We start from the raw sequence: 12,673 nt of genomic DNA on the forward strand, positions 1-12,673 counted from the left end.
GCTACTGGATTATTTGCTAAATGGTATTAAATGGAGAATAATGGTGACCTGGAAATAATTTCAACACCGTCATCTCACTGAATTGCTCAAGTAACAGCGCAAAATATAAGAGGGAGTGGTGAGTAGTTAATAACCATCATCCACACCCTTAAAAACTTGAATTTTAGTGAATATGCATTTTTACAATTTCAAATCCCTACAGTGTGGGGTCATTAAGCCCAACAAGGCCACACTGACCCTCTGAAGAGCAGCCCACCCACACCCACCCTATTCCTGTAACCCTGCATTTACCATGGCTAATCCACCCAACCTGCATGGGAGAAAACCCATGCAGATATGGAGAAAATATGCAAACTCCACACAGTCACTGAAGAGTGGAATCAAACCTGGGTCCCTGGTGCTGTGAGGCAGCAGTGCAACCACTGAGCCACTGTGCCATACGTAAAAGTTTGTAATCTGAAAGTAATTGTTCAGTTTAGTGTCCTTTGTTGGTCAAGCTAAATGCAAATGACATCAAACTATCGATACAATGATATTCTTGCCTGGAGATTGCCACCACAACCTCCCTTCGTGCTAACATTTGATTATTGGAAAATGAAATGATCGGTATGCATTAATACTAGTTATTTATTGCTTCTCTTTCAGAGATCTAACCTTGATCTTCTGTACAAAATATCTTCTTTGAACATGGGTTAATGTTAATCCATTTTAAAAGTGTGCTTCAATTCAACATTTTCCGTTGCATTTTTTCATCAGTCTGAAATCAATTTGACTTTTTTCTTTTTATTTTTAAGAGGCAGAACGTCAGGAAGCTTATTTCATGCCTTCAGTATTCATTTTCAAAATATAACAACTTCCTTACATGGGAAATGCGATTTGCTGAGAACTATTTCTCTCATGTGATATACTTTCCCAGCCACATCCACCATCCTCTTGTCTGCTGGCATTCTCTTAATATTTATATTTAACATTTATAATGTTATATGTAACAGTGATCAGGGAAATCAAAATGCCTTGGAGATTTAGCAACCGAAATGTGGCTACTTGTTCAAACTCTCTGTTAATTTTTAAGACATTACATAGAGAATTCTTCTACATGTTCTGCACTGTAAATTACCCTGAGAGTATCAGCACCAGACAGCACATTCCCAATCCTTATAGGCTTATGTAGCTGCATTTTATCATATGATTCATTTGCACTAGAGGGTGGATCATATTATGAGAGATTAGAATACTGACAAGAGGATGAAGCAATGCACCCAGTCAATGATAAATTAAACCTTGACTTGCTTCCTTTATCCAGTGTAAAGGTGCACTGCATTACATTGAAAAGAGGTTCTGCAGGGATTTTTTGTTCCCTTGCAGGTTAATAGAGAGAGTCTGTTCTGTGATCATTTTGAGTGTGCCAATCTTCTTTCAAAGAAACATTCCAGCTTATCAGCAACAAATACTTCCTGGTTTTTGCAGGATTTTGAACAGTCTGAGCTGGACTAGTGTTGCTTTAGACCGACCTAATGCACTACTTGGTGGAGCAGGCATTGGAGGCAAGTATGATTAATGAAATCTAACGGGTCAGTGCTGTGACTGAGCAGGATACAGCTGGTTATATTATGGATGGGGGATTCAATGTTGTCCATAAAGATAGCAGACAGTTTCATTATAGAGGTGGAGAAATGTTTATGCTTTTTTTGCGCAAATCAATAAAAAAGCAGTAAATTTGTACTTTATTAAATGTAGTGTTGCCTGCTATCATGCTTGTTGGACAGAGTTGATTCATATAACTATGTGGTTTTCGTGTCTATCTCTGTCCACATCTCCTCTGTTCAGGGGTCTTGCACTCACCTTGCATGAACGAGGCATTTAATGCCATAAGATATTTGCAGATTTTTAATGATCTGTGCTTCACATTTTCACAAATGCTGGACAAGGTTTTTTTTTTCTTACTCACGTGAAGGAAGGAAGTTCTGGTTTGATTTCTTTTCCCCGAATTGTGTACATTTAGTTTGAGAAATGATGGCAGAATCTAGATTTGAACAACGGCAGAAAAAGTCATTTTGAATGGCAAAAAGAAGTGTCAGAAGTAGTCATGTGTGAATGGTCTAATTAACACGCAGAACCAGGTGGATTATACAGATTCAGTTCTGATTGCCTTAAGAATGTGAATGCTTTCCACTTCGGTACAGCATAAAATGCCACTGTAACACTTGAAGAGGTTAATGTTAGGTGCAGTGGTTTGATTACGGGACTGAAGATCTGATACTGCAAATGAGATTTTACTATCCTGTTAATGGCAATACTCTTGTAACTTTCTTTCGACCTGATAACAGTGGATGCTTTAGTTAATTAAGGCAAACCTGAGGTGCACTATGAAAAGACTTGGAGCATTACTTTGGAATGCTTGCTCGGATCTCTGTACTGATTGATCAGTAATGATGGGGCCGGTTAGTTACTTTGCATCTGAGAGGCTGCCTTAACCTCTTGAATGCCGCACAGACTGTCATCAACCAACACTGAATGGTCTGTTTGAGGTTGACCCTGACATTCATCTGCAAAACCGAATTGCACAGGAAATCAGACCAGGAGACTTTTCAGAAAAAAAGAATTGAATCCAAGAGGAAAATGCAATTTATTAATAAGTTGAATTGTTTAATTGCTGAATTTCTTTCTTCTTTTCAAGAGGTAACAAAGAAGATTAGTGACGGTAATGCTGTTGTTGTAATATTGTTCATAAATTTGTAAAATTCATAATTGTTTTCTATGATTCCATATTTTGAAGTCATCCACTTGAGGATATTTTAAAATTGTGATTGTTTTGAAATATCTTTTTTGGAGATATAGAAGGTTACAGACCTGTGTAGGCCCTTATTTTTCTATCTGAAGCCCGTGGAGACAAGAATTTATTGGTGGGTGTTGAAGTGCTTTTTAATGCAATTTCGTGTGCAGTAAGTACTAAGTTTCATATTGAAAGCTCGTTTCTGTTCTGATTGACCTTTCAAGTTATATGTCTTAATCTAACCCATACTAATCTGGTATTTGAAATTATTAGGCTATTTCAAGGGATGAATGTAATCTGATTGTTTTAAAAATGCCACTGTGCTCATTAAATGCGCTTTGACAGTTTGAAGGCCTGGCATTGAGAGAGATGATGTATAGATATTGAGTGCAGGAATAAACTGTTCAGAGGAAAACCCCAAGTGTTAAGATTGGTCGTTTGAGTCAGATGAGAATGACATTTTTCTTTTGCAAAGAGATAGGCAGACTACCAGAAGGGGTCTTGGCCTGTTTAATTGAATTGGAGAATCTTGCTGTACAAAAGAGGTCCTTTGGCCCATCAAGTCTCTATTGCCAAATCTGTACTATTACCTGCTCTACTTCCACTTTCCCACACTAGGCCCTAATGTTTTGTTTACTGCCAGCCTCTGATAATCCAAAATTGTGTGTTTGTCCCAAGAAAGATGGAAGTATCTATTTGTTTGAAGTAAGCAAATTTAAATAATACCAAATGAGGACTAAGTACTGAAGAATAAAATCACACTGCAACTTGGGTTGAGAGAGAGTTGAGACATTTATTGTCAGCACACCATGGACATGGAAAGGAAGCTTTACAGTCATGGAAGATTATTTCAACCAGTTATTGGAACATGCCCCAACAGCGACGACATGAGAAGGAATACCATTTGTTAACACATTGGAGAGCTTAAAAAAAGGTAAAGTTACCATCATCCTGCTGAACCACGGGGCTGCTGTCTCATTAGAGGACAGTGACTGGTGGTGGCTCAATCTGAGGGTTACAACCGAGGGCTGAGGGTGAAGAGAAGAGTTGAGAAGGAGGATTCTTAAAGGTAACCCCAGCTGTTGTGGGAATTGAACCCATTGACCTTGGTGTTAGACTGCATTGCAAGCTGACCAGCTAATCAACTCAACCCCCACCCCACACTAGAGAGTAACTCTTTGTCAAAAGGTATGATCACAATATGGTAATGATGGAATCAATTACCAAAAACAAAAGTCTGCAATTTTCATAAGAACTATAAGTTGTATTAACTTTTTAAAAAATATTCTGCAAGAGGAAATAACTGCCCAGGGTAGGTGAGGTGTAGTTCTAGCGTTACCTCTAGCGTTTTTACTTGATTTCTGTCTGTGTAACTCGGTTTCAAACTTCACTGGTTGGCTGTGAGCTGTGTTGAGTGTATGGTTTACAAAAATATGATTTTTAAGTATTTGAGTATTGTTCAAAACATATTGTTTGAAACAAGGGTGGCATGGTGGCTCAGTGGTTAGAACTGCTGGATTAGTGGTGCTGGAAGAGCACAGCAGTTCAGGCAGCATCCAAGTAGCTTCGAAATCGACGTTTCAGGCAAAAGCCCTTGATCAGGTTCATCAGATTCCTGATGAAGGGCTTTTGCCCGAAACGTCGATTTCGAAGCTACTTGGATGCTGCCTGAACTGCTGTGCTCTTCCAGCACCACTAATCCAGAATCTGGTTTCCAGCATCTGCAGTCATTGTTTTTACCTGGTTAGCACTGCTGCCTTACAGTGCCAGGGATCTGGTTCAATCCCACCCTCAGGTGACTGTATGGAGTTTGCATGTTCTGCCTTTGTTTGTATGGGTTTCCTCCCACAGTCTGAAAATGTGCAGGTTAGGATTGTCTGTGCTGAATTGTCCATAGTGTCTGGGGATGTGCAGGTTAGGTGGGTTAGCCATGGGTAATGTGATGTAAAGGGATAGGCCTTTAGATGGGATTTTCTTTGGAGGGTTGGTGAGGACGTGATGGGCCAAATGATCTACTTCCACGCTGTAGGGATTCTATTATCTTGGAAGAATTGTGAGCCAGTGTCTTGATTTGATGCAATGAACTATTTTGGTTCTAAAGCTTCGCAGTTCCCCAGTGCCATACTTCATTAATTCTAAATTTGTTCGGAAACTGTGATTAGCAGAGCATTGAGGGAGTGATGGGAGGTACGATCAGGAGATAGAACATGTTGCATGATCCCTATGCTGATTTGATAGACCTGTGGTGTTAATTGTATATTAATTGTGTTCAATTCTGTGCAGGTGGTGAGCACTAACTGGGGATTCACTGGTTCCCCTATAAATAGGAATGGACAGAAAGCATAGTTGCTGGGTGAACTGATGTTGGCCTTTGGGTCTCTTTGACATGGGTTTAATGATGCCTACTTGATTTCCCTGGCAGCTCACTGGTGAGTGGGGTTTAATCTGAGACCAATGCATTACAATCACAAAGGGCACATCTGTACAGCACATGGACTGCAGTGGTTCAAGAACTCACCACCACCTTCTGAAGGGCAACTAGGGGTGGGCAATATAGCCAGCGATGCCCATGTCCCAGAAGTATTTTTTTTAAAAATGTAAAGCCCAGGCCCTGTCTGCATCTTTACCCATATAACGGGCAGCATTACCAGGTGATACAATTGTACTCAGTGCCCCGAAGGTAAGAGCACTGACTCCGACCTAAATTGTGTGTGATGGGTGGAGTGGAGGAGGCAGCAACAACAGCAGTTGTTCCAGATCTGCCCAGCTCCACAGAAATCATATAATTAACACCCTATCCTGACCTTTTGTGTCACTGGTGACTATGGCCCGTTTATATGGAGTCTCCTGTTTGGATACAAAAAGCCTGAAGTGTACTTAGGTCTCAAGCCACATCTGGCTGGTGACCCATTTGATTTGATTTGATTTGATTTATTATTGTCACACGTATCGAGATACAGTGAAAAGTATTGTTTTGTGGGCTTTCCAGACAAATCATAGCTTGCATAAGTATACCAGAACAGAACAGAATGCAGAATATAGTGTTACAGCTACAGAGAACATGCAGAGAAAGATCAACTCTAATATATGAGAGGTCTGTTCATAAGTGTGAAAACAGCGGGGAAGAAGCTGTTCTTGAATCTGCTGGTGCATGTTTTCAAACTTTTGTACCTTCTGCCCGATGGAAGAGGGTGGGAGAGAGTATAACCGGGGTGGGAGGGGTTGGCTGCTTTCCCGAGGCAGTGGGAAGTGTAGACGGAGTCAGTGGAAGGAAGGCTGGTTTTTGTGATGGACTGGGCTGCAGTCATAACCCTCTGTGATTTCTCATGGTCCTGGGCAGAGTTGTCATGCCAAGCTGTGATGCATTTAAATAGGATTCTTTCAATGGTGCATCTATAAAAATTAATAAGAGTTGTTGTGGACCTGCCCAATTTCCTTAGCTTTCTGAGGAATTAGAGGCATTGGTGTGCTTTCTTGACCATAGAGTCGATGTGGATGGACCAGGACAGATCGTTGGTGGTATTTTCTCCGAGGAACATTGCATTGCATAAGCACCCAACCTTTTGCCCATATACACCTCCTTGCAATGGTCACACACAGGTGTCACCAACTTCCAAGCTGTCTGTGCTCACATCTCTGGGATAGAAATCATGAGACTACAGTTCATTTCAACTTGCCTGATGCTCGTTTCTTGTCTCGCAGAAAAAAATGAGCACATGGGTGTCCAGTTTCTCTCCAATAGAATCTTAGAAATTTTGGTGCAGGATGAGACCATTTGGTCCATCGTCCCAACTTCCTCCAGTGCACTATCTCTGCTCATCACTTATTTCTTGCTCTTTCTTTCAATCCTCTAATATCTCCCATTGATGGTTTCTGAGGCATCATGAGGCAACCATGAAAGAAACACCTGCATTTACATGGTGCCTCTCACTATGTCCCAAAGCACTTTACCACCAATGAAGTAATTTTGAAATGTAGTCACTATAGTAATTAGGAAATGCAGGAGTCAATCTATGAACAGCAATATTCTACAAACTGAAGAGAGATGATGGCCAGGTCTTCTGTTGTTGTGATGTTGATTTGAGGGATAAAATTTTGGCAAGGGCACTGGTCATAGCTTCTTTGATCATTTTCAGAAATAGTGTCATGGGTTTGTTTCCGTCCACCAGTGTGGATGGATAGAACGTGGTTTAAAGCATCATCTGAAACTCTGGTGGTTCAGTGGTTAGCACTGCTGCCTCACAACAGCAGGGACCCGGGTTCGTTTCTAACCTTGGGCGAATGTCTGTGTGGAGTTTGCGTGCTCTACCCGTGTCTGTATAAGCTCCCTCCAGGTGCTCCAGTTTCTTCCCACAGTCTAAAGATGTGCAGGTTAGTTAAGATTAGATTAGATTACATTACAGTGTGGAAACAGGCCCTTCGGCCCAACAAGTCCACACCAACCCGCCGAAGCCCAACCCACCCATACCTCTACATTTACCCCTTACCTAACACTATGGGCAATTTAGCATGGCCAATTCACCTGGCCTGCACATCTTTGGACTGTGGGAGGAAACCGGAGCACCCGGAGGAAACCCACGCAGACACAGGGAGAACATGCAAACTCCACACAGTCAGTCGCCTGAGGCGGGAATTGAACCCGGGTCTCTGGCGCTGTGAGGCAACAGTGCTAACCACTGAGCCACCGTGCCGCCCTAGTTGGATTGGCCATGCTAATATTGCCTAGGAGAAGGCAATTCCTGAAGAAGGGCTCATGCCCGAAACGTCGATTCTCCTGCTCCTTGGATGCTGCCTGACCTGCTGCGCTTTTCCAGCAACACATTTTCAGCTCATGCTAATATTGCCCACAATGTCCATGGATGTGATGCTAAATGTGGGGTTATGGATATAAAGTTGAGGTCTGAGTCTGGATAGGATATGTGTTGTGGGGAAGTGTGGTCAGTGCAGACTCAATGGGTTGAATGGCCTTGTTTCTGGATTAGTGGTGCTGGAAGAGCACAGCAGTTCAGGCAGCATCCAAGGAGCAGCGAAATCGACGTTTCGGGCAAAAGCCCTTGTTCTGCACTGTTGGGATTCTCTGAGTCTGATGCCAAAAGTCAGTCACCCCTTCAATACTGCTCTGGGTTGTCAGGCCAGAGTTTTGGGCCAAAGTTCTTGAGTAGGACTTTAACCACAGCCTTTTGCATGGTGGCTCAGTGGTTAGCACTGCTACCTCACAGCGCCAGGGACCTGGGTTCAATTCCAGCCTTGGGCGACTGTCTGTGTGGAGTTTGCACATTCTCCCCGTGTCTGCGTGGGTTTCCTCCCACAGTCCAAAGATGTGCAGGTCAGCTGAATTGGCCATGGTAAATTGACCATAGTTGTTAGGTGCATTAATCAGAGGGGGATGGATTACTCTTCAGAGGGTAAGTGTGGACTTGTTGGGCCAAAGGGCCTGTTTCCACGCTGTAGGGAATCTAATCTAATCTAAAAAAAACTGTCACTAATCATTGAAATTAACTATTGTTTTCATAACAATACCTCTGACATTATGCAAAACAATTTAGAGTGTTGGACCATATGGTTTGGATTGCATTGGATATAAGAAGTATGATAGTGACTCTCTTGGTTTGCACTGTGACCTGGTGCCTAGTTATTGATGAGCATAATGGGGAATGATTAATAACTCCTTCTGAAGTAATCTCTTAAACTTCTTAAAAATACTGACTGTGCATTAATACAGGTAATGTGCAAGCTCAGGAGGGATCACAAGCAAAATTGCTTGATATGTGAATCTGTGCAGCATTTATATAATCCTCATTCCCACCTTAAGATCGTTTCAGGAATTATTTGGTGTTTTATGTGGAAGGGTCAGCATAGATATCCCACTCAAGAAGCAGATTTGCAGGTTGGTCACAGAAGCAGACTCTGGCATTTGTGAAAAGACAGAAGAGGAATGGTTGGAGGGTTGGGTGTTTGAGAGAAGGCGCATTGTCTGGTGTTCGAAGTGTGTTTAAAATCCGCAGACAGATAATACTTAAACGTAGCAAATGTCTGGGGACTTACCGACATAAACTTATCTGATTAGCACAGATAGATGGTAGATTAAAAACCCCTCCAGTTGGAGCAGGGAATATTGGGTGGGAAGCTGGGGGCTGCTGGAAGTGTGTGGGGAGGTGTAGAATTTGAAGTGGCAGACCGGAGTATATCTTCAGTCATGAATTGTCAATGATGTGTTGGTGAAGGCAGATTATGTTAGTTTTACTGGAGCTTCTGCATGTTTGATCATGTGCCCTGACCAGGGGAGGCTGGAAAACAGTGGTTTTGTTATGTGAGTAGAGTACTGAGAGATCTTATCCCTTTAGATGTGGCTTTTTCTCTTAATTAATCATCTACAGAAAATTGACAGTTTTCGTTTTTTTATATAATAAAGTATTTTAATGGTCCATAAAGTTATTGGTGGTTTAGAAATAACAATTAAACTATTTGACATCTTACTAATGTTTAGAATCTGCTTTGTCAAGACACATTTCAGGGTTTATCTCATTGCATTGAATTACTTGGGATCTGTATTAATATGGCAAATATTGAAACTGTGCACTAAAGTGAACACAAAAAAAAAATGTGCTGAAATAAATGATCTGAAAGATTTCCATTTTAGTCAAACCTGATACCTTGTGCGTCACAGGAATATGAAATCCCTCTGGACCTCATTTACACAAGACAGGGTTTTCAAGTGAATCGGCAGATTTCCTAACTCCGCACTGTTCTTCTGTTGCAGTCGTGAGAGTGATCTATCAACTATCATCTCCAACTTGCACCAGAGCAGGCAACTCGTTATGCCAGAGAGTCAAAGTCGAAATGAGATAAAGAAAAATGGCATCGACCTACTCCCAGGACAGACTGGTAAGGCTGCAAAATGTCACACACACACAGCATTGCAATGATCAGCTTTGTGAAGGAATGATTGCAGGTTTTCCCCAGAATGAACCCTTTGAGGATTTTGTTCCTCCTTTTTCGAGGACTCATGACATTCACCTACAATACCTTAACTGAGTGTTCATGTGTGAGTTTTGCTGGGTGTCTATCAATGGGCTATTCAACCATGGAGTGGAAGGAGATATTTAACAGAGGAACCTGCATATACAGAACACAGACAAAGCCAGGATGGTGTAATCGGGGCGGTTTATTTGTTTCTTTCTGATAGAGTTTCTGGGGCCAGACATAGTTCTGTGAATACATCAGAGACCTGCAATCAAATCTGGGACCTGCTAATCTGTTTGGCTTAGTGGCAGACCATGTGAAATCCTTGCCTCTCAGCTACTGATGGAGCTTTAATGGTTTAAGGATTTGACTGCACTCTGATCCAGCCAACTCATGAAACCACTTCTTGTTGCAGGACTTGCTAAATGTCACAGCTGTCAAGAGTTTCCATATACCCTGTCACAAAACAGAACTGTTGCTGGATTAGTAATTACTTGTTGACTATGGTAAAAATCTTCTTAGGGCTGCAGAGTTGCCTACTTTATCTGTGTCAACATGACCCAGTTGATAGCACATTTGTTCTGTGAATCACAAGATTTAGTGTTCAATCCCACCCCATAAGTTCAAGGCTGTTACTCCAGTGGAGTGCTGCACTGTCTGAGGTGCTGTTTCCATTGCACGAGATGTTAAAACAAGGCCACATCTGCCTGTTTGGGTGGATGTAATAGATATAAGAACATAAGAATTGTGAGCGGGAGGAGGCCATCTGGCCCATTGAGCCTGCTCTGCCATTCAATACGATCATGGCTGATCTTCTCATGGCCTCGGTTCCACTTACTTGCCCTCTCACCGTAACCCCACATTTGCTATTTTAAGAAGAGCATGAGAATAATTCCTGGTGTTCTGGCTGATAATTATGCCCCCCCACCCCCCCACAGTGAACGTCACACAAACAGATTATTTAACTCTTCTCACATGACTGTCTGTGGGAGCTTGCTGTGCACAAATTGCCTGATCTGACATCGCAACAGTGAACACATTCCAAAAATATTTCTTTTGGGAGACTGTGCTGTTTTGCTAATTGACGCTACCTTTCCTGCCTTATAATGAGCGCCGTTGGCTGGACTTGTGGTGCAAAAGCACCCCAAGCAGTGCAGATTCAATTCCCACACCGGCTCGGGGTACCATGAAGGCCTTACTTTCTCAATCTCACCCCTCACTTGAGGTGTCCTGACCCTCAGGTTAAACTCCCCACCAGTTGTCTCTCTCTCTCTAATGAGAGAGCGGGACTAAGGTGACTACTTTCTTTTGAAACTTTACAGTGAAGAAAAGGTTGTGAAAGGAGCTATATAAATGCAACTCTCTCCTTCTACCTCTATGTTCAGTTGTGTCCATAAGACTCAATCAACCCATTGCATCTATTCAAAACTGCTTCAATCAATTTGAAAATTTCTGCATGGAAATTTAAATAACTTGAAGGAAATAGAAAATCATCATGAAATTTAAATGTGCAAATATTTTGCTGTACTTTTTACAAACGATGACGAGTTATGGGGCTGCAGTTAGACTACAATTAAACAGGACTTGAAGTGTATGATACTGAGTTGTACTGCTGACTGCAGTGCACAGTGAGGCAACTGGTGGGATTGCTTTGCAGACGAGTGCAAAATTCAGTGCATTTTAAACCCACTAAGAGGACTGGTGTCACCAATCCATTTGGTCGTGGATGACCCAATGCAAGTTGGTTTCACATCGCGTACATTCACATACTCCCTAATCATCCGGACCCCAAAATCATCTGCTGCCACTACATTACAGTGAATCTGTCAACATTTGCAAGAAGAGATGTTTACACTACACCTTTCACCAGAGCTGACTTATACTGACATTTAGTGCTCCAACATGAATCCAAATTTGCCTCATCTGCTTAATGATGTGTTCATTTGAAGGCTCTGCAGCCTGTTTTCCTGGTTCACAACCAATACCACAAGGTTATATATTTAGCTCAATGATGTCTCCCTATTACATCCATTTCTCTTCAATGTAAAATGGAAGATTTACTTTCAGTTCAAAAGGTTCACAGAATCACAGTTTAAAAATCAGGCTTCTCCCATTTAAGACGTAGATGAGGGAATTATATTTCTCTCAGAAGGTGTTGAGTCTTTGGAACCCTCTTCCAGAGAGTGGTGGAGGTGGGGACGTTGAATAGTTTTAAAGCAGCGATGGGTAGATTCTTGACAAATGAGGGAGCCAAAGGTTATTGGAGATTGGCAGGAGTGTAGGACTGAGGGCACAATCAGCTGATTTGCTGAATAGTGGAGCAGGCTGGATGGGCTGAATAGCCCACTTCTGCTGCTGTTTGTATGCTGTTTTAAACATCCATGTTAAAGCTAGAGAGGACAGACTTTTAGAGAAATGTATTCAGTTTGGGATGATAACCTTTGGAGTTGTAATTTTGGGATATGGACCTTATTGACGAGGTCAGTGAGTATTAACCATCCCAGGTTGGGCTTGGAAAGCCCCTGAACTACGTCAGGCCACCAATGGTGATACTCTGGAGGGAGAGCCAGGATTTTGCCCCATTGCCAATGAAGAAACAGCAATGTAGTTCCTGGTCAGGCTTATAAATAATTTGGAGCGGGATGTTGGAGCTGGTGGGATTCCCTCCCAATGACCACCCTGCTCCTGCTGGCTGATGGAGATATGGGTTTGGAAATTATTGTTAAAAAGGTAGACAGTGTCATGTGCATCTTTGAGTTAACTGAATTACAATAACTGAAATCGTTTGTGTTTTGTACTGGTCAGTGCAGTGCATTTTGAATAGAAGACAGTTATATAGCTCCTCAAACGTCCATACCATTAGATCCAACCTCCTCCATATCTCTTGATATATGTATGTCCACGCTACTTGAATCCTTTAACATTTTTAAACTCCTT

The 12,673-nt window shown here is 42.0% G+C and overlaps 1 protein-coding gene across 12 annotated transcripts in view; it reads left to right on the forward strand.

Annotated features, from left to right (window-relative positions):
• samd11 (sterile alpha motif domain containing 11) overlaps positions 1-12,673 on the forward strand; it is a 318,649-nt gene that overhangs the window by 142,174 nt on the left and 163,802 nt on the right. For all 12 annotated transcript variants that reach the window (XM_072586164.1, XM_072586168.1, XM_072586170.1 and 9 more), the window contains one exon: positions 9,534-9,658. In XM_072586164.1, coding sequence (XP_072442265.1) covers positions 9,534-9,658 — 125 coding nt within the window. The remainder of the gene's footprint in view (positions 1-9,533; positions 9,659-12,673) is intronic.

This window comes from Chiloscyllium punctatum, chromosome 16 (assembly GCF_047496795.1).
Source record: "Chiloscyllium punctatum isolate Juve2018m chromosome 16, sChiPun1.3, whole genome shotgun sequence".
NCBI lineage: Eukaryota > Metazoa > Chordata > Chondrichthyes > Orectolobiformes > Hemiscylliidae > Chiloscyllium > Chiloscyllium punctatum.